The sequence below is a fragment of the Urtica dioica genome, chromosome 6 (genome assembly GCF_054948205.1).
Source record: "Urtica dioica subsp. dioica isolate 48M chromosome 6, U.dioica_male_clone48M_v1_H2, whole genome shotgun sequence".
NCBI classification, from domain to species: Eukaryota; Viridiplantae; Streptophyta; class Magnoliopsida; order Rosales; family Urticaceae; genus Urtica; species Urtica dioica.
The window spans coordinates 32,559,124-32,579,654 of NC_142761.1; the positions used below are offsets into that span (position 1 = coordinate 32,559,124).

At 38.4% G+C, this 20,531-nt stretch overlaps 1 protein-coding gene and 1 non-coding gene across 2 annotated transcripts; one reads left to right on the top strand and one right to left on the bottom strand.

Annotated features, from left to right (window-relative positions):
* The first annotated feature begins 12,414 nt into the window (after window positions 1–12,414).
* On the top strand, window positions 12,415–17,005 carry LOC149393696 (Peptidase S41 family protein). Its single transcript, XM_089618407.1, has 13 exons — window positions 12,415–12,473; window positions 12,812–13,175; window positions 13,258–13,407; window positions 13,481–13,563; window positions 13,688–13,896; window positions 13,987–14,055; window positions 14,730–14,848; window positions 14,996–15,071; window positions 15,158–15,199; window positions 15,289–15,397; window positions 15,550–15,647; window positions 16,180–16,273; window positions 16,363–17,005. The coding sequence occupies exons 1-13, from the start codon at window positions 12,450–12,452 to the stop codon at window positions 16,486–16,488; spliced, it is 1,563 nt and encodes a 520-aa protein (XP_089474533.1). The 5' UTR covers window positions 12,415–12,449; the 3' UTR covers window positions 16,489–17,005.
* Window positions 17,006–20,223: 3,218 nt separating this feature from the next.
* Window positions 20,224–20,327, bottom strand: LOC149393697 (small nucleolar RNA R71). The gene has a single exon (XR_016299965.1). It is a non-coding gene; the product is annotated as a small nucleolar RNA R71 (small nucleolar RNA).
* Window positions 20,328–20,531: the final 204 nt, after the last annotated feature.

Genomic DNA, 20,531 nt, shown 5'->3' on the forward strand with positions numbered 1-20,531 from the left:
CTACTACTCTTCTTGTGGGCACCATTGACAACAAACTCCCACTTGACTCAAAGAAGATGTGAGTAGTCCTACATGCCTAATCCCTCTCGAAGTTGGTCGAAGACCTTGTTCGCCAGGAACTTGGTGAATGGATCTGCCAGAGATCTACTTCATCTCCACGTCTCCGCGTTGCGCGATCTCTCGAATCAAATGGTATTTCCTCTCAGTATGCTTAGAGCTCTTATGGCTTCTAGGTTCCTTTGAGTCAGCGACAGCTCCACTATTATCACAATAAAGGGTTATGGGCTCGTCGACGTTTGGAACAACTTCCAAATACTTAAGGAACTTTTTAAGCCATACAGCCTCTTTGGATGCTTCACAAGCAGCCACATATTCTGCTTCCATTGTGGAGTCAGCAATGCAAGATTGCTTAATACTTCTCCACACAACAGCTCCACCATTAAGGATGAACACAGATCCCGAAGTGGATTTCCTGGAATCCTTATCCGCTTGAAAATCGGAGTCGGTATATCCCGTCATAGTCAGATCAGTACCTGAGTATGTAAGCATCAAGTTCCTAGTTCTTCGAAGATACTTAAGAACATGCTTAACAGCAATCCAGTGCTCGGGTCCAGGGTTGGATTGGAAACGGCTAACTACGCCAACGGCGAAACATATATCAGGTCTAGTGCAAAGCATAGCATACATGAGGCTTCCTACGGCAGAGGCGTAAGGAATCTTCCTCATGTCTTCAATCTCTTGTGCAGTCTTGGGAGACTGGTCCTTAGAGAGTGAAACTCCATGCCTAAAGGGTGTTTGACCCCTCTTGCAGTCTTGCATCGAGAAGCGATCCATCACCTTATCAATATAAGATGCTTGAGAGAGCGACAGGGTCCGATTTTTCCTATCTCGAAAGATTTGGATTCCCAGAATGTACGCGGCTTCTCCTAGATCCTTCATATCGAATTGCTTTGCTAGCCAGACCTTAACCTCAGATAACTTACCCACGTCATTACCAATGAGTAGTATATCATCGACATATAGTACCAGAAACACAACTTTGCCTTCGTGTATTAACTTGTAAACACAAGGCTCATCTATTGATTGTTCAAAGCCGAAGCTCTTTACAGTTTCATCGAATCTAATGTTCCATGACCTAGATGCTTGCTTTAGTCCATAAATGGATTTAAGCAACTCACAAACCTTGGTCTCTTGACCTTTATCCACGAAACCGTCTGGTTGAGCCATGTAAATGCGCTCGTCAAGATTGCCATTCAGAAAGGCTGTCTTGACATCCATTTGCCAGATCTCATAGTCGAGAGCTGCAGCTATGGATAGGAGTATGCGGATGGATTTAAGCATTGCGACTGGCGAGAAGGTTTCTTCATAGTCAATCCCTTCTTGTTGGGTATAACCCTTCGCCACAAGTCGTGCTTTGAACGTCTCGACGTTCCCATCAGGACCCCTTTTCTTCTTGTATATCCACTTACACCCTACGGGTTTAATCCCTTCAGGAAGGTCTACAAGTTTCCAGACTTTGTTGACATACATCGAGTGCATTTCAACTTTCATGGCGTCAAGCCAAAGGTTTGATTCAGAACAAGCCATCGCTTGGCTATAGGAAACAGGGTCATCCATGTCGGAGACGGCTACAAGAGAGTCTCCATAAGACATGTACCTGTCAGGCTTTTGAGTAGCCCTCCCACTACGTCTAAGTACTACTTGACGAGATTCTGATGAGTTAGGTTATGTTTCAGTTGGGGTAAGAACAGTTCTTACAGATGAGGTAGAAGCTTCCTCACCCAACTTTTCTTCAAGCACAATTTTGCTTCTAGGTTTTGCATCTTTCATAAAGTCCTCCTCGAGGAAACGAGCATTCGTGCTAACGAAAGTCTTATCGTCCTCGGGACTATAGAAAATGAAACCTTTGGTTTCCTTTGGATATCCCACAAACAGGCACAATTCTGACGTACTAGCCAACTTGCTAGTCTTTTGCCTTAGCACATGTGCAGGGCAACCCCAAATTCGGATGTGGCCCAAACTTACTTTACGGCCAGTCCATCTTTCATAAGGAGTACCAGGAACCGTCTTAGACGGAACTTGGTTCAGAATGTAAGCGGCTGTTTCGAGGGCATATCCCCAAAAGGAAAGCGGGAGTGATGAGTAACTCATCATCGATCTAACCATCTCCATAAGAGTTCGGTTTCTTCTCTCTGACACTCCGTTTTGTTGAGGTGTGCCAGGTGCGGTAAGCTGAGAAGCGATACCTTCTTCTTTAAGAAAGTCATCGAACTCTCCAGACATATACTCACCACCTCGATCAGATCGAAGGGTTTTGATCACTTTGCCAGTTTGCTTTTCCACTAAAGCCCTAAAGACCTTAAATACGTTAAAGGTCTCGGATTTGTGTTTGAGCAAATAGACAAACCCATATCGTGAGTAATCATCAGTGAAGGTAACGAAGTATTCGTATCCTCCACGTGCCTGTTGGTTGAGCGGACCACATACATCAGAATGTATTAGTTCCAGCAACTCAGTGGCTCTTCGACCCTTATCGGAGAAAGGTCGCTTAGTCATTTTTCCTTCTATGCAGGATTCACAAGTAGGTAGTGAACCTATTGCAGAGGCTTGGAGTGGACCATCCCTCACAAGTCTCTTAATCCTATCTAGACTGATATGACCAAGTCTTAAGTGCCAGAGGTATGTTGATTTTGTTAGATCGGAGGATTCAGAAAGTTTGATCCTCTTTGGCTCCCTAATTAGATCATTATCTATTTCGGTGTCTAAAAGAGAAGGTTGGGTGGGATAGATGTAGAAAAGAGCATTCTTTATACATGCATCAGTGACAAAAGAATTATCAGGAAACGAAATACGAATTCCATTCTTAATGAACTTTAAACAATAATCTTGCTCACGAAGACGAGCAACGGATATTAAGTTCTTCCCAAAGGTAGGAACAAAATATACATTATTCAAGTTTAAAGTGCGGTCTTCAAAAGACAGCGTCACGGATCCCACAGCCTTTGCAGACACCAGGCTCCCATCACCCCATTTGAAACAGAACTCGTCTTCCTCTAAGCTTTTGGTTTTCTTGAAACCATTCAAGGAACAACAAATATGGTTAGTAGCAGCGGAGTCAAGAATCCACGTTGATACATTATCAGCTACTAAGCATGCTTCGGTAACTAGTACAATACTATGCTCCTTTGCTTTGAGATTGGCAGGACAGTTCTTTTTATCGGCCTTGTGAGGTCTCTTCTTAGTTCCAGAGGCGGAGGCTCTTTGCTCAGTAGCATGTGCCTCTCCTTGATTCCTCTTTCTCTTAGTGAGACCTTCAGCAGTGTGAAACTCCTTCATAAGCTTGGTAACAGTGTACTCTAGCTTGTTTATGGAGTAGTTCATCTTGGCGGTATCAAGAGATGCGGGGAGAGTTTCTAAGATCATATCTATGATATTCTTCCCATCAATCTCAGATCCTAGGATTTCCATTTTATTCAGAAAACTAATGATCAGTATCATGAAGTCTCCAACAGGAGTCCTAGCCTGCATATGACAGTTCATAAACTGTCGGACTGCTTGTAGCCTTGTTTGACGCCTTTGCCCTCCAAACATCTCAAGGAGATTGTAGAGCATGTCAGCGGCAGTCTCGAAGTCACGATGTTGCTCTTTCAGCATATTGTTCATAGATGCCAAGATATAGCACCTCACAATCTCATCGGATCGAAGCCAGGCCGCTAAGGCGTCATTGTCCTCTTGAGTTGAATCATCATTCGTCAGAGGAGGACACGGGGTGGTGAGTACCCATTTGTGCTTGTTAACGGTAGGTATTATGTCGAGGTTACGTTTCGAGTCTACGTAGTTTTCGTTTTCGAGTTTGATTGAGGAAAGAAAGATTGAGAGATGGTTGAGAGACATATTGCCTATATAAGTTGAAACAAGTTTATGATTAGTCTTTGGTTTAGGATTTAAGTTTTATTAAGACTTTTGTAAAATCCAAAGGTGTTTTAAATCAAACGATAATTTACTCCCTCAAGAGAAGGCCGCAAAAAATCTCCATTTATAAGTAAATGACACATCATTAATGCTAAGCCAAGATGTCAATACATCTATTTTGACTAGCCACCTTGTAAATTGGTTTGATCACTCACATCCTTTCGCAGAGCCTCAAGGGAGGATACTAGGGATTGAGCCTAAGCGTGCAACCAACCACTTAGTCCAAAAGATCAGCTTTGAAAAACAATCCCCCAAGGGGAGGCCTTGCCATCATTGCATCACTCTCGGACGTAGCTTATTGAGCAATGATCGAAGCAATAACGCCTTGGAGTACTCACATTTAAGTGAGGGTCGCAAGAGCGGCTCTTAGTCCCACGTTATTGCATCTTTCACTAGTGTTGGGGATCGCGGGTTACAAACAACGAATATAACCCTCCCACTTAGTTTTTGGAGTTGGTTCATCGACTCTTATAAGTTCGGAAACAAATTTCCTAGTTAGAGAGCGACAGAGCGGACAACTAGAAGAGAATCCTAGATCGACATGTTCAGAGCAGTATTAGTGCATAAAGGCACAAGGTACATACTCGATCTTTTCCTATTTTCTATTTCGGGAAAGTGCGTGAGGGAAGTGTGAACTTCAACTCACTCGAACACTTGAAAGTTTGAGATTACACATCTTTTTATTTTTCGGCTTGTCTACAAGGAGACCTCCCACTCAAAATTTCAAGAGCATATAGATTTTGAACATATGTGATATAGATATAGTTTTGAAAACATTTTGAAAACTTATTTGATTTGGATGACAAAATATTTTCAAGTTTGAAAGTGAAAACGGTTTTTCAAAATTCAAACTAGTTTTGTAAAAATTCAATTTCAATTAATCTTTCAAAAATCAAAACTTTTAATCTTTACACATCATGTTTATAATCATATGAAAAACATTTTTGCTCAAGAAAGTTTTCTCATTAGAGTTCTATAACTCATGGTAGTGGGGTTTGAAAATCCGGATTTCTAAAAAACTGGAGTTTCAGACAGCCGCGCACCTCGGAGTAAAATCGCCATATCTGGCGGCTCCGATGTCCTTTTCAGCCGAAACCAGTGGCATTGGACAGAGGACAGACAGAGCTTTAATTTGATTCAAGAATCATTAAATTTAGATTTCTGAGCAGAGAGTTATGCCGCTTTTAATGCGGGTTTACATTCCAGCTCGAAGAAAAAGAAATAAATTAAAGCTTCGTCCTTTTAGGTGCGAAAAAGAATCGAGTGTAACGGAACGTTTTAAGATGTTGTTTAAAGCTTTTATTTGTGTTTTATTAGCAGGGTAATAACATAGAATAAAAGAAATAACAACATGCATAAAACGATTCAAGTAAATAAACGAAACTAGCAAGAAAATAAAACTAGTCACAAAATTTACTCGAAAAATCTCAAACCTTTAAAACACGTTTTTCGATATAAAAAATTAAAAACTTTTAGAACTGATTCTAATGTGTTTTAACATCATCCCAAACTCATAGAAAATCAACATGGTTTTTAATTTAGAGACAAGAGCAATAAATTAAAAAAAAATCTAAGATTACAATTCTAACTTGTCACAAAATTAGTAAACTTTCGAAAACGATTTTCAAGCTCATAATTTAAAAACATGTACATGCTAATCTTTGACCATGGCTCTGATACCATTTGTTGGAATCGATCTAGGGTTTAAGAAAAAGTTTAACGCTTCGTTAAGCGGCGGAATTTTAAAAATTTTCTTTTTAAGTAAAACTAGTTTTTACTAACCTAGACAAGAGCATATGCATGTAAATAAAAACTAATATGAGCTATTAAAGTTACTAACCTTTCTTGAAGCTTGAACCTTGTAGAAGCTTTTGGAAAGTTGCAACGCTCGTCTCCCCTCGCAGCACGTTTTTCTTTCCTCGGCACCTCGAGCAACCACGAAAGTTTCTATCACTAAATCACTCGAAAAGAAGGAATCAGTGAGTGGGCACTTTTAAACACTACGACTTGAGAACGAGTCTCGAAGTCGCAGAGCTAAAGACTAGGTCGAGTGAGGACCTAGGTGCCAAGACAAGAGAAAACCGAAAATAAACTAGAGAGAGAGAGAAGAGGACTTCGGCCAAGTTCTAGAGAGAGAGTCTCTCAAATCTCTTAAACTTGGATGAATGAATTGTGAGGAAATGAGGCTCCTATTTATAGGAGAGGTCTCACCTTCAATAAGGTAGTTTCCTCTTCTATAGAATATCACATATTCATGAGCAAAATAACCCTTATTTCCCATTCCTCTTAGGCGCCCAAGGCAGCCTTCTAGAAGGCTAGGATTTGTTTCCTTTTTTGTTCCTTGGCTTGCCTATTACTCTCTTGGCCGAAATTCCCCATGCATGTGTGGGAAATTTGTTTCCTCTTTTTCTTTTGGCAAGTATCTAAATACATTTATGCACAAAATAAACTCTCTTTCCTTAGGTATGTTGGGCGCCCAACATGTCTCTAGAAGGAGCTTCTAGAAGCTTCTTCATTTATTCATGAGAACATGAAAAAGGCCCATTAAGTATTTTCAATAAAATTCTTATGAAATGAAATTAATTCACAAGGCCCAATGATCAAGTCATGGCCGAGTGAAACATGTCACAAAATGACCTTGTCAAAAAAAATTTATTGACATTCATTTCATCCTTTGTCTCAAAAGACAAAAATACCCTTTTAACTATTTTCGTTCTTGTTTTGGCTTAGCTTCCAGTTTAACTATTCCTATCGATGTGATTCGTGACAGTGACCTCATGGACCCAAATGAACAAAGCTTTAGCTAAACACTTGGACTCAAAAGTTCACAAACCTTTTCCAAGTTTAGCTTAATGCCAACTGACTCCACTAAAGAGCTGACACTGAAAATCTCTCGGTTCAAATGAATTTATTTTCTACTCAAGAATTCGACCTAATTATGATGAGCGGATCCACTGAATATTATCTATGTTTACCCTTCATGAATGTCATCAGCTAGTCGGGATTTACTAAATTACCATTTTACCCTTCTAGCTGTTATTTCCTCAACTCCTTTGTCGCTTGTGAATAAGTTAGAAACAATGTATTGACGAGGAGCTAACAAGTCACATTGTTTCATCCAAAAGAGTCAGGACTCAATTTGGACACTGGCCAGTTCATTTATTCACACTCCAAGGAACAAAGCATGAGGTGACATACATTGCATTTCAGCAATCTTGTACATGAATTCCATATCTATGAGAACTTCACAAAGTTACTCATGACAGACTCACAACTTAGTACTTCACCAATAGGCCTTGTTCGGAATCACATAGTGAGTCCGAACTTTGACTTTCTCAAATGAGAATACTAAGGTGTGAAATGGCATGTCTCATTTCAGGATTAAGGTAAGCATGATGCAATTCATACATAGTGACTTCGAGACATAAGAGGTTAAATGGTTTGTTCTTATCTTGTCTCTAGAAGTGCACTGGTCAATTCAGTACCTTCGGAAGATACCTAGAAGAACTATAGAGTTCCTAACTCTCAATGCCTCATAACCAGACATCATAGATTCTTCTAACAATCATACTGAGGTCAATAGTCCTTTGACCCTAAGATTGCGAATATATCGTTTTAAGCAAACTACGAAGAGTTTGTTCATGCAAATCTACATTTGTCTCTTCGTAAGTTGTTAAGTTTGTTTATGGACTAAAAGACTATGGTTTTATCATAAAGCTTCAGACAAGGAAGATTGAATGAACGTTTCAACTTTATTAATGAATGAATAGGCAATTACAAGCAAGAGTCTTCGTAAGACTATATGACATCAAATGTACATAAATAGACACTACTACTCTTCTTGTGGGCACCATTGACAACAGAACTCATGTTGCGTAACCCCCGAATATTGCAAATGGCGACCCTTTTGAACTTGAAGTCGTAAGTCCTCATCAAATTTTGGACTCAGTTTGGTCTTCGCATTTCCAGATTTTTCTCTTCGCTTGAAGAACCATTCTTGAAGAGTAAATCGAATGCATTCCACCATGCTACAAATTGAGAATGTTCTAGCGTCCTTTATCCTCTTGTTGAAGCTTTCCGCGTAGTTACTCGTCAATAAATTGTACCTGTTGTTAAAATATTCGAAGTCGCATTGTAAATCTAAGAAACAAACCAAAATCTTCGAAATAAAGTACTACCTGCTTGTGAACTTACCTTTTTCCAGGAAAGTACGACCGAGCAAACCTTTCAATTCCAATGTCTTCCAGATATTTAGCAAGGTTTGGATCTTTACGCCTTAGCTTCTCGAATTGAGCATGGAAAACAGATTTTCTCCAAGCATAACATGCGCCATACATCTCTGGGCCACAAACATCGGTTTTGAACACATGAGCAACATTCATACTTAGATGCTGGTAGCAGATCCCGTGATAACACTCTGGATACACAACCGGTATAGCATGAAGGATACTCGCGTGCCTAAAACAAAGCGTTTGAAACATAAATATTAGATCAACTAAAATATTCGAAATGTACTTCTCAGAAAACCTAAAATCTCTGAAATAACATTCCAAAATTGTCGAAACAAAACTAAAATCTTCGAAATTAAGTACCTGTCTGATATGAAACAAAGATCTGGCGGGGAACCGATGGTCTCTCTCAGTTTCCGAAGGAAGTAGGTCCAAGAGTGATTATTTTCGGTGTCTACAACAGCAAATGCAAGTGGAAACAATTGGTCATTTGCATCTAATGCAATCGCCGATAATATCTGCCCTCCGTACTTTGTCTTCAAGAAACTACCATCGATACATATCACAGGTCGACATGATGCAAATCCCCGTATACAAGCTCCAAGGGCCCAAAAACAGTACCGAAATCGACTACCGGAGTCAAGAACAAGGTCAGTAACCGAACCTGGATTTTTTTGTTCTAATGCGTAGAAGTAAGCAGGTAACCGCTTGTATGACTCGTCAAGTGTACCCCTTATGTACCCAATTGCCGTCTCCTTGCATCTCCAAGCCTTCTCGTAACTCAAATTTATCCCATACTCCTTTCGTACATCTTCTATGATGTTCCTTGGTGTATATGATGTCGATTGAAGACTATACTTATGCTTGATAACATGTCCTACAATCCATGGTGCAGCTTGAAGTTGGCCACTAGTAGGGGCATCAATCGAACAAGTATGTGTAGAAACATACACACTCACTTCGAACATATCACTGTTTGGTAGTTTATTCCCTCTCAATTTCCAAGTACAATCACCAGCTTTGCACTTGACTACCCACCGACTCCTGCTTGTTTCGAAGACCCTATACTGAAAGCTCTTTCTCATTGCAAGCATGGCAACTTTAGTTTTCAAATCAAACTTATTATAAAAAATTTGCCCAACACATATGTCCGAAGAACTGGCAGTGGATGAAGGCGTACTTACATTTTCCTCCGAATCGGGAATTGAAACATGTGCATCCCATAATTTTGACTTCTTATGAGGCGTCGCCGATACTGGCTCTGACATGGGAATATCATTATCATTCATAACCGGATCATCCTCACAATAGAATCCGCTTGCATCAAAATCTTCCTCATCATCGCCATCTTCATCTTCCTCATCATCACCATCCTTACCTTCCTCATCACCCTCTTCATCGCATGGCGCCTGAAAATCATTCACCTCGACGCTAATACCTAAGCATGCTACCTGAGAATTTGGGGTTGTTGAAACTGCCCTGCTTGGAGTTGTATCAAGAGCTGCATCAACAATGTTTCTTTTCACGGGGGTTACGCATAAGGAAATCCTCAGCTTGGATTGACCAGAATTCTCTAACATAAATGCCGTCACACTAACGTCCGATGCCAAAATGAGAGGAGGCATTGGTTTTCCAGCCCAAACATACGCAGCTTCAAGTTTCAAATCGTATAACGACTCGTCGACACAAAAAGCTTCGTACATAGCGATTAATAGCTCCGCCCGAGATATGTCTTTCGCGAGTGCACGGAGTTCGAATCGCGATTCATTAGTATATTCCCATTTTGTACCTTTGTTCACCCAAGTACCATCAAATAAACAACATATATTAACGTTTGAACCCGTTAAGAAGTTAAAAATTTGAGTTTAAACGATATCTTTTCTGGGAATCGAAATCTTCGAAATGAAATCGAAATAACAACTATAAACTTCGAAATTACAGACAACAATTTCGGACTTTTTTCTGGATCCAACATGACGAACTCAAACTCTTTTTTTCAGGAAATCAAACAAATCTCTTACAAAATATCATCGAATTAGGGATCGAAACTTACCCATATATCTTCGGGTTTGCCGTGCGTTGGGGTTTGCGACGAGCGTGGAGATGGGCGTGCTTGGCTGTGGGCTCGGCTGGTTCGCGACTCGGCTGGAGGGCTCTGTTGGTTCGCGAGATTGCTGGACTGGCGACGACGGCTAGGGCTCTGAGTGGCGACGACGGCTGAGTGGCGACGACGGCTGCGGGCTAGGGCTCTGAGTGGCTCTGAGGATGGTTTCTTTTTTTCTTTTTTTTTTGAAAGGGAAAGGTGCTTGGCTGTGGGCTGCACGTTTTTTTTTCTTTTGTTTTGGTTTCTGAATTGAAAAAGACAACTGGAGTGAGTGAAGGATTGATTTTGAAAAAAAAATTCATTTAAGGGTAATTTTGACATTTTACATGGTGATATGCTTGGTTTTCCTAAGGGAACCAAAATATGGTTTGGTTTTCAAATCACATGCTACACTAAGCTTGCTTTATCAAGTTTCCCTATCTATATATCTCGCATACAAGCAATTATCCATCAATAAAATATTTTTCTATTTATCGTTTTCGCATATTGCTCTATATATCTCACTATTCATTATTACTTCATATCAACATCTTTTGAATCTCATTGACGGGAATTTGAGCGATGACATGATCATTTTTTATATATACAATTTTGAATCATTCATTTATAATTGCTCTCTGTATTTATTTATTTTTTAATTCAACTAAAGCTTTTTTCATATCTATTTTCGTTTAATTTACTATGACTTCTACATATTATTTTTCTGAGATCTATTCCATAAGAATAGAATTAAATACCCATATATAAATCTAAATCGAATATCTATATTGTTCATGACCGTAAAGGAAAAGCGTTCTTAGCATCAATAATGTGAAGTTATATATATTGTTTTGAGGTGTTTTTTTTTATGTTGTTTTTAAATATGAAATTTTTTGGGAAATGGTCTTAACTAGTAGCAATTTTGATAATTTGGACAAAAATAGTAGCAACTATGTTTTTAAGACACTTTTACTAGTGACTGTAGACATGAAACTATACAGTTATAAAAAATTGTAGACTTGCAAAGTCTACAATTAACATCGATTGTAGATATACAAGTCTACAGTTACTAGTAAAAATGTCCAAAAACATAATTGCTACTATTTTTGTCCAAATTATTAAAATTACTACTAGTTGTGGCCATTTCCCAAAAAATTTCGTGTTTGAAGATTGTTTGAAATGTTTCTTTAAAATTTTAAAGATAATCAATAATTCTTCTTCAAAGAATTTGAAAATTTATTTGAAGATTTTTTATTGAAATATTTGTCAATAAATTCTTAGATATAATACATATCCAGAAAATTTGAAAATTTCTTTGAATATTTATTGACTCAATAAATCTTCAAATAATCTGAAATTTTTTAGAATATTTAATGACATGTTTGTAATAAATTTATATATTTAAGTAATTTTGTATTTTTTTTATGATTTATAATCTCTGAGAAATAATTTAAATGTTAGCACATTGGCATGTTTTATTTTTCAAAAAATTGGCTGCGTAAACCACCTAAACTATATGAATTGTAAATTAGCCAACCTTTAGTAAATACTTTGTAAATAGTCAACTTGCATACATGACAACCTATTAACTACCTTTTTTTACATGTTTGGCTGGATTAAATAAGTCTTTTATTAATCTGTTAATAAGTTAACTTGGTTATTTACAAGAAATTAACGAAATGTGGGCTATATTTCAATTCAGTATAACCGTGTGGCTATATAACTTAATAACCCTTTATTTTTTTCTATTAAGACCGGTTTTGACTTACTGACGAGAGAGATAAATGAAATGAGAAAACGGAGAAAATAAAAACATGATTAAAAATTTAATTTATAAAATAAATAGTCATAATTGTAGAATTAAATACAATCAATTGATTTTGGTCAAAATATTTTATATATTATCCCATCCGGAGAGGCATCAATTGAACGAAGTGAGATGCTAGACTCTAGGTATATTTCGACCAGATTATTTTGGGCCCTATTAAATAGAAAATGGGCTTAGACCCGTCTGAGAAGGGTACGGCGATTGGCGCGAGACCGTGCGTGCGTGGCAATGTAATCTTTTCAAATGATTATTATTATTTTTTATTAAAGAAAATAAGAAAAAACCACCAATGGATTAAAAATCACAATTCGTTAAAAGTATAGACCTGTTTGAATGGATGGACGTCCTCGCAAGCTCTCGGGTACGTTTTTTTTTTTTTTTTTTGGGAGTGAATTTGATCGTTCGCTACTTCGAGCTCACTTTCCATTGATGAATGGCTTCAGTGATTATAATGTTCTTTAAAAAAAAAAAACTTCTCAATTGTCTATCTTTTGAGACTCGTAAGCTCGAATTCAAGCATAAAGGACCAATTATTGTCAATCCAAGTCTCAAACACACACATGCCTGACATGGAAATAGAGTGTAATACGCTGTCGAACATTTTATGGATTTTTTCGCTTGAATGCGAATAATATTTCAGGCTTTTGATTGGATTTTTCAGCTGTCTTTTTAAAATTGTTATTATAATTATCATTGTAGGTATGTGCATTGAAAATTTGTACTGTGAGTTATCTGGAGTACAAATCGGATGGCTTGTTGCGGCGTTTGAGGACCAATTGGAGCGTTACAGCGAAGAACGTCGGTGATATCAATAGAGCTTACCGGCTGAATTTCTCGCTTCAGCCATTTTGGAGTATCGGTACCGCTTTTCCTGCCAAGTTTGGGTTTTTCTCTCGGAGCCGTAGATTTACTTCTAATTTGTTCAAACACGATACTGGTTCGGACACAAAGATTAACTGCTCGGAAGAAATTATGGAGAAAGTTTACTCTTCTCGGCGCCGGTTAATTGTGGGAATGATGTTGGCTGTGTCACTTTCCGTTGCTGTCACAAAGAGCCCATCATGTAAGAAATTAATGTTATTTAATGATGATTAATCAACACGTGTTCAATCTTTACAGATTTACCAGTAATTTATTTTCTGCAGTGGCTCTCACAGAAGAAAATCTTCTGTTCTTGGAAGCGTGGAGAACAATAGACAGAGCTTACGTTGACAAAAGTTTCAACGGCCAAAGCTGGTTTCGGTACAGAGAAAACGCGCTCCGGACTGAACCCATGAACACACGACAAGAAACATGTATTTGTTCTAATCTCAAATTGTCATAATATCTCTACATGTATATATGGTTGATTGACTGTTTCTTACTCAGATGCGGCGATCAAAAAAATGCTCTCAACTCTTGACGACCCTTTCACCCGGTTTCTAGAGCCAGAAAAGTTCAAGAGTCTGCGGGTATGAAAAATGGTTTTCCATTTCATTGCTCATCATCATCTCATAGAAATCTTAATTTAGATGTTTCCGAGTAATTTTTTTTATCCTTCCCCTAAAAACATGTGAACGTGTTGTTTGAAGGCAGTCGGGAACTCAAGGCTCCGTGACAGGTGTCGGGCTCTCGATCGGCTACCCCGCGAAACTTGACAAATCCGCGGGCGGGCTCGTCGTTATATCGCCTGCCCCGGGCGGGCCCGCAAGCAGAGCCGGCGTTTCGTCTGGGGATATTATACTTGCAATTGACGATATGAGCACGGAAGCCATGGGAATATATGATGCAGCAGACAAGTTACAGTGAGTTCATGATGTCCTATTGAATTGATTGTGTTTGCAAAGCAAAGTACATTATTTTCTTATGCGTTTATGTTTAATATCTTAAAAAAGGGGACCTGAAGGAAGTTCAGTGAGACTGACAATTCGAACCGGGGCTGACACTAAGAACTTGGAGTTGACGTAAGTCAATTGGACTTATGTAGTATTATTTTATTGGTACAAGACTGGAAATAGCTTGAATTACTTTATTGATGAATAATACTGACCATTTATAGTGAAATCTGATTCTCCTAATTCTATTCTAATTAAGGGTTACACATATACTTTTAAACAACCTAAAACTATGTATATAAATAAAGAAGCTTTTCGATAACAAGTAAGATAAGATAATTAATTCAAACAGTTTGTATGGTTAGAGGAGCTCTGATATAAATTCTCTTGTCAATACTGTAGTCTAATTCCTACAAATATCTTGTTTGGGAATAGTATTTTGTTCAACAGAAACTGTCATAAAAAAAAACTTATGCTAAAGCTGTACTGTCAAGCATTTTTTTCTCGGGCTGAAATGATTCAAGATTGGGATAGTACCCTTTAGTTTGTTCTTTGCTTTGTCCTCTCCAAAGCTTTCTTTGTCTTTTTTATTGAGTTTCTTATAAATATATATATATATATATATATATATATATATACACACACACATGTTAAGTTTGATACCACATTCTAAAATTTTATATTTTCAAAATCGAAAATCATCATAACTACCTAGTGCTGAACTTCTAAGGTTTTGGTTTTGGTTTTCGATTTTGAACCTCAATGCTTGTTGTATTTAAGCTTTTTGCCTGATTGTCATGTAGGAGGGAGAAAGTTTCATTGAACCCGGTGAAGTCAAGACTATGCGAGTTACCAAGTTCGGGGAATGATTCACGTAGGGTTGGCTATATCAAACTAACATCATTTACTCAAAACGCATCAGGTAATGTATGAGACAAACATACTGAAAAGTTGTTTCTTTGTTAATTGTTTCATCGATGGTCTCTGAACTATATAGAGAGAAACTACTATTTGGATACCTTTTTTCCATTTGTGTCATCAAGCTCCATATAACCTGTGTTCTGTTTAGGTGCTGTTAAGGAAGCGATTAATACTCTGCGGAAAAATGGTGTTAATGCCTTTGTATTGGACCTTCGAGATAACAGGTACCGTTTTATCGACCCCAGTTTTGCATTCACACATTTTCTAACGCCACAAACCTTGTCTCTCTGAACACCTAAATTTTGTGCAGCGGCGGTCTATTTCCTGAAGGGATCGAGATTGCAAAGATCTGGTAAGCTAATCTGTTATTTTCGGATTCTTGATTATACTATACTAATTGAACAGGTTCTAAATACTTAAAGTATCCTATTCTTAATTTAGGCTGGACAAAGGTGTGATCGTTTACATTTGCGACAGTAAAGGCGTGCGAGACATATACGACACCGATGGAAGTAGTGCAATAGCCCCTTCAGAACCTCTAGTAGTTTTGGTATCTTATTTCTGCGAGCCTGGTTTTTTTTATCAAGATCAATACTTTGCAACCGTATCATATTATATATTGCCCTTTTTGTACTTCTTTTCTTAATAATTTTGAACGGAAAGACTGAATCATCGACTGTTTTCTAAAACCTTTTGGTGTAGGTGAACAAGGGAACAGCTAGTGCGAGCGAAATATTGGCGGGAGCGTTAAAGGACAACAAGCGTGCTTTGTTATTCGGAGAGCCTACATTTGGAAAAGGGTAAAATCTCGTTTGGGCGCTTTTAATACAAAGCAAACATCACACAAATGAACCGAATCCAAATCTTATGCTGGGAACATTGAACATTGTTTGGTAGAAGCCAATGATAAATGGTATACAAAGATAGTTTTTCCGGAATTTCCACACAACTCATAACAATTAGTATACCTTTGTTCCTCATACCCAATAATAGGAATTTCTAATTATTTTAAATGTGTTAGGCCTTTTTTTTCGTTGATTTAAACAAAATGAAGAGTGGAGTAAAGCCAAAAAATGAGAACAATATCATAAGGCCTGAACTCTCTACTATTTATAATAATATCCCCGTCCCCTAGGTTCCTAACACACACTTCATCTTAGCAGTTTCTTACGTTAAGTAAAGGAAAGAATGTATAAGAATATGCGACCTATTTCGTCAGACGAGAATTTGTCATATTAATTTAGACGGGAGAAGAAAAATTTGAGCAGAGAGTTCAGATTCCAGACAAGTAAAACAAGAGATTTTTATGATTCTCTTTATTGGATTTTGTAGGAAAATTCAGTCGGTTTTTCAGCTCTCAGACGGTTCTGGAATGGCCGTGACCGTGGCTCGTTACGAAACTCCCGCTCACACAGATATTGATAAGGTTGCTTTAATATTTATCTTTTCTTCTTTTGTGCCCGTGTTTGAGTGTTTGGTTCGCAATCTGTAAACTGGTTTGTTTTAATATTACAGGTTGGAGTGATTCCAGATCATCCATTGCCAACTCTGTTTCCGAAAGACGTTGACGGGTTTTGTGGCTGCCTTCAAGACCCTTCCTCTGCTTGCAATTTGAACAAAGTGCAGTTCTTTTCTAGATGACACTGCGTTTCGAGTGCAATTTTCTCGAGGAAAGTCTTTATTTTGGGGTAGTTATATTTATGTACTAAAAATGTCGATTCTTTTTTAGGGAAATGAGCAAATGTAACATCCCTCCTCCTGCTCCTATATATTGCTGAAAGAGCTTTCTGTTTTTTTTTTTTTTTTTTTTTTTTTTTTTTTTTTTTTTTTTTTTTTTTTTTTTTTTTTTTTTTCCCTAAAAGTTCATTTATTCTTCGTAACTAACTTACAAATAATTCATATTAAACTGATCGGCAATATGAAGTAAAGAAAAATGGAGCAATGTCATTAAAACTTGTTAGATCTACAACAATCTCTTCCGTAGCGCTAAAGGCAAGTGGACAAAACCGAAGGGTAGAGAAAAAAATTAGACTGGAAATTATCCGAGCTGGCTCATTTTAAAACATTTTTCGTGAATTTCTCGCTTCTCTTTCTTATAATGAGAATAGTTCATTTCACAGCCTTTTCTGTTTTGTCATATTTTCTGTTTATTGTTTCATATCTTTTTATGTTTACAGTTTATTTAAAATAATTTGAATTTATAATAGAAATGAGACAGTTGCGAAATCTTTGAAAACTTGAGATATTCAAAGAATCACTATCTTCAAATGAAGTATTTTTCTAAAATTAAAGACGAGAGAAGAACAATTTTTTTTTAAAAAGTGAAAATAAAATTAAGAGGGAAAAAAGATCGAATCTTAATGGAGGAGACGACAATAATGAAGGGACTTGACGCTGCTCGAGGCTGGTTGGCACCCCATTATAATCCAATCGGATTTCTCGGGGTTGTCAATACAATATACCGGAGGCGTCCACCTTGCTCAAAGTTGGGAACAATACTGAAATACATTTTTTATTTTCTTCAATTTGTTTGAGTCACTTGACGTTGTTTTTATTCCTAGACTTTGTAATAGGGCGGCTCATTGCCTAGCCAAACTGCCTATTGAGACTCAATGCTCCACGACGTAGTCGAAGATTGTTCCGCCTTTTGCAGAGAGGGCTGTCCTCATGGATATATGTTGATGGTAAAACCTGTAACGGGATGTTACTGGGTTTTTTTTTTTTTTTTTTTTTTTTGCCTATTTTAACCATTAGATCGGAAACGAACTTCAAAATATTTGTATCTGAAAAATGTTTACTAAAATGGATACATAAATAAAGCTAGGGTGCAATCAATAATTTATGATACAAAAAAAAAAAAAAAAAGTTGAGGGATTAATAAAAAAAAATACGGACCATGAACATCCGTATATGGAAGGCAAGTAACGTGGGAGACATTATACTCCCAAATAGGTTTGTGTTTGGTCTGCTTCGGTCTCATATTGGTGAAAAACCCGGACCATACCGTTTTAGTTAGACTAGCAAAAATTGAAACCAGACCGAACCAATGAAGAAAAAAACCTGGACCATACCAAATCGTTTTCACTGGTTTGGGCTAGTTCGGTTTATACCAGCTTTCTCTAGTCTGGTTTCGAACTATTTTATTTTAACCGATTTAAAGCGTTTTATGTCTTTTTTATATCGTATCATAAGGTTCCAAACCGTTTTAGACAAATATGACAAGCATAAGCACATAAAAACTATCACAATATAGTTGATGAGTGCGTATTTTACGTACGAATCTGCTCTCATTTGACTTGGATTTAGCGCGTTCTCAAGTGTTTTTGATGGTTTTAGTGTGGTTATAGTGAATTTCAGGTCAACATAGATGAAAAGTAGCTGTCGGGTCACATATCGATGGAACGGAAGTAAAAGCGACGAATTTGGAGTCAAAATGAAGAAAATGAAGATTTGGAGGCTGGTGCGCAAGACCTCGCGGCGCGACCTCAGCGATCACGAATTCTCGCGCCGCGACCACAATACCTCGTGCCGCGACCCCCGCATTTTCACGAACACAAAAAGTTCCAGGAGCTTATCGCGGTGCGCCTCGCGGTGATCTCGCGCCGCGACGATACGAAGAAGGATGCCTCGCGCCGCGAGGATGGATGGCGCGCCGCGAGACGACGAATCCTGACGAAAATAAAATCGAATTTTGACTTAATCCTAGCCGTTGGATCGTTTTTTAAGGCCCAGATCAGTTCAAAATTGTACTCCAACCTAAAGCACTATAAAACACAACTCAGCCTCTATTTTTTAGGTTACGCTTTATTTTATTATTGTTTTGGAGAGCTTTTGCAACGGAGAGAAAGCTTATCAACGGAATTGACAAAATCCGATCAGCCGGAACTCCATTAATAGTTTTTCTTCTTCCTTCTATTTAGTTTCTGCTCTTAATTTTTTTTATTGTGTTTTTGAATTCCTATCACGTTATAATCATGAGCTCTCTTCTTCATTCTATGCTAGTTTTATTGCGTTTAATCACTCTTCTTATTTTGATCATGGTCATGAACACCGTTAGAGGCTAAGTCTTTAACGGGGTTACGATGTAGCCGGGGTGAGATGTTGCTTAGGGGTTTCTTTAGGGTTTGATTAGTTATTAATTGTTTCATGAATATGTTTTCTTGCGTGGAAGTGTTCTTAATGCATTCTTTAGCTTGATCACCTTTAAAATTGTTTAATTGGAGTTTTTAGCTGCTTGAGAGAGAGTAAAAACTCATGCCCTTTTTCATTCATCACATTGTTTTAGGTTGCTTGACGGCTTAGACTATTGTGTAATCGTTAGAATTCTCGCGTTTAGTGCATGTGGTTGTTTTAATAGGATTAGAGGCCGAGAGGATAAGTAATCCGACAATTGCATAGGTTCGCTAGATCACTCGAGAGAGGCTAGGGAATACTATTGAGAGAATGAGATTAGCTTACATAGGAATGGTTGTAATTGTTCGTTCCCGAAACCCCGATGCTGTGTTACCTGGTGAAGTCGTAACCCCGTAGTTTTCTTTGCTTGTTATCTCGTGTTTGTTTCTCTTTTATTTTTATGTTAATTCATTTGCTTTTTTTATAATCACATTCATCAACAAATCTGTGAAATCAATTTGCTTTAGGTTGTTTAATGTCGCTAGAGTAACTAGTCTGTGGGATCGATATCCGTTACTTACGTAACACTATTACTTGTTCGATACGTCCACTTGCGTGCTAGTTATAAAAATATCGCAACAAGTTTTTGGCGCCGTTGCCGGGGACTTTTTACGATAGCGTCGAAAAAATAATCTGCCTTGCCATTTGATTTCGTTACGCGTTTCCTAACTTTGCGTGTCATTTTCTCTGTTTTGAAGGTGCATGCGCAGTGAGGGAACATCAAACCTCGTTCCACTAAATCTTGAGATCGAAAAATTCTGCAAGACGAACAGAAAGCAATCAAAGGAACGAGAAATGGGAGATAGAGCGAACAACGCAGCGGACGAAGAGCCAAAGACCATATTCCAATATGGGTTACCACCAGCCGACGCCACACAATCGGCAATCGCTCTCCCGGCTCTTGCGGGAAACCAGAATTTCGAGATCAAGACCGGCATAATACACATGGTCCAAGCGAATCAATTCTCTGTATCACCTGCCGAAGACCCGCAAGACCATTTGACGAACTTCGTCGAGATCGCAAACACGTTCAAGCTCCACAACGTGTCCGACGAAGCCATCCGCCTCCGCCTCTTCCCGTTTTCACCACGGGACCGAGCCAAGACGTGGCTGAACTCCCTCCCGCCGGGTTCCATCACCTCTTGGGCCGACCTGCGCATAAAATTCATCTCAAAGTTCTTCCCGTTCGAGAAGATGCACAAGAGACGCAGCGAGATCCATTCGTTTTCCCAATACGACGGGGAGTCATTATTTGAAGCATGGGGGCGCTTCAAGGAGTTAGAGAGGAGGTGTCCCAATCATGGCATTCAAGGGTGGATGATGGTGTAGATTTTCTATGGCTGCCTCTCACCATCGTCTCGCACCCTAGTTAACACGGCCGCCGGAGGGTCGTTCTTTCAGAAGACAGAGGAGGAAGCTCACAGCATTCTCGAGGAGCTGGCCTACAACAACGACCAATGCCCGTTCGAGCGGCGCATCTTGAAGAGTATGCCAGTCACTCCCGAGATGGA